Genomic DNA, 369 nt, shown 5'->3' on the forward strand with positions numbered 1-369 from the left:
TGAAAGACTTTAAGTATCAACATCTTATGTAAATTTAGCAATCAACCTCACATACAACGCACAAGAATTCACTTACGTGAACCATATTTTGAAGAACCTGGGCCTCCATAATGCCCACTTGGTCACCGCTCTGTTAAATGCCGTGGTGAACCAATGGAGCTGTAGAGGACGCACTGTGAGCCCTACATTCTCCAAGAAATACATGTACGGAATGTTGAGGCATGACTGGAATGAGAGGAATGGCTTTGAGAGGAGAGGAATCACAGGTAATAATGTAATAAGTCAGCTGATATTATGGCCCTTAATTATCAGGGTAATTACTACATGTGCTTAGCCTTACCTGTTGACCCTACTCATTGAATTAAAGGC

At 41.5% G+C, this 369-nt stretch overlaps 1 protein-coding gene across 1 annotated transcript in view; it reads right to left on the reverse strand.

Annotated features, from left to right (window-relative positions):
• The window catches only part of LOC119588624 (membrane-bound transcription factor site-2 protease-like), a gene marked incomplete in the record, with an annotated part of 11,650 nt that overhangs the window by 8,362 nt on the left and 2,919 nt on the right, over window positions 1-369 (reverse strand). Inside the window, 1 exon segment of the mRNA XM_037937263.1 lies at window positions 77-225. Within this exon segment, the coding sequence (XP_037793191.1) occupies window positions 77-225 (149 nt within the window).

The sequence above is a fragment of the Penaeus monodon genome, chromosome 24 (assembly GCF_015228065.2).
Source record: "Penaeus monodon isolate SGIC_2016 chromosome 24, NSTDA_Pmon_1, whole genome shotgun sequence".
Taxonomy (NCBI): Eukaryota; Metazoa; Arthropoda; class Malacostraca; order Decapoda; family Penaeidae; genus Penaeus; species Penaeus monodon.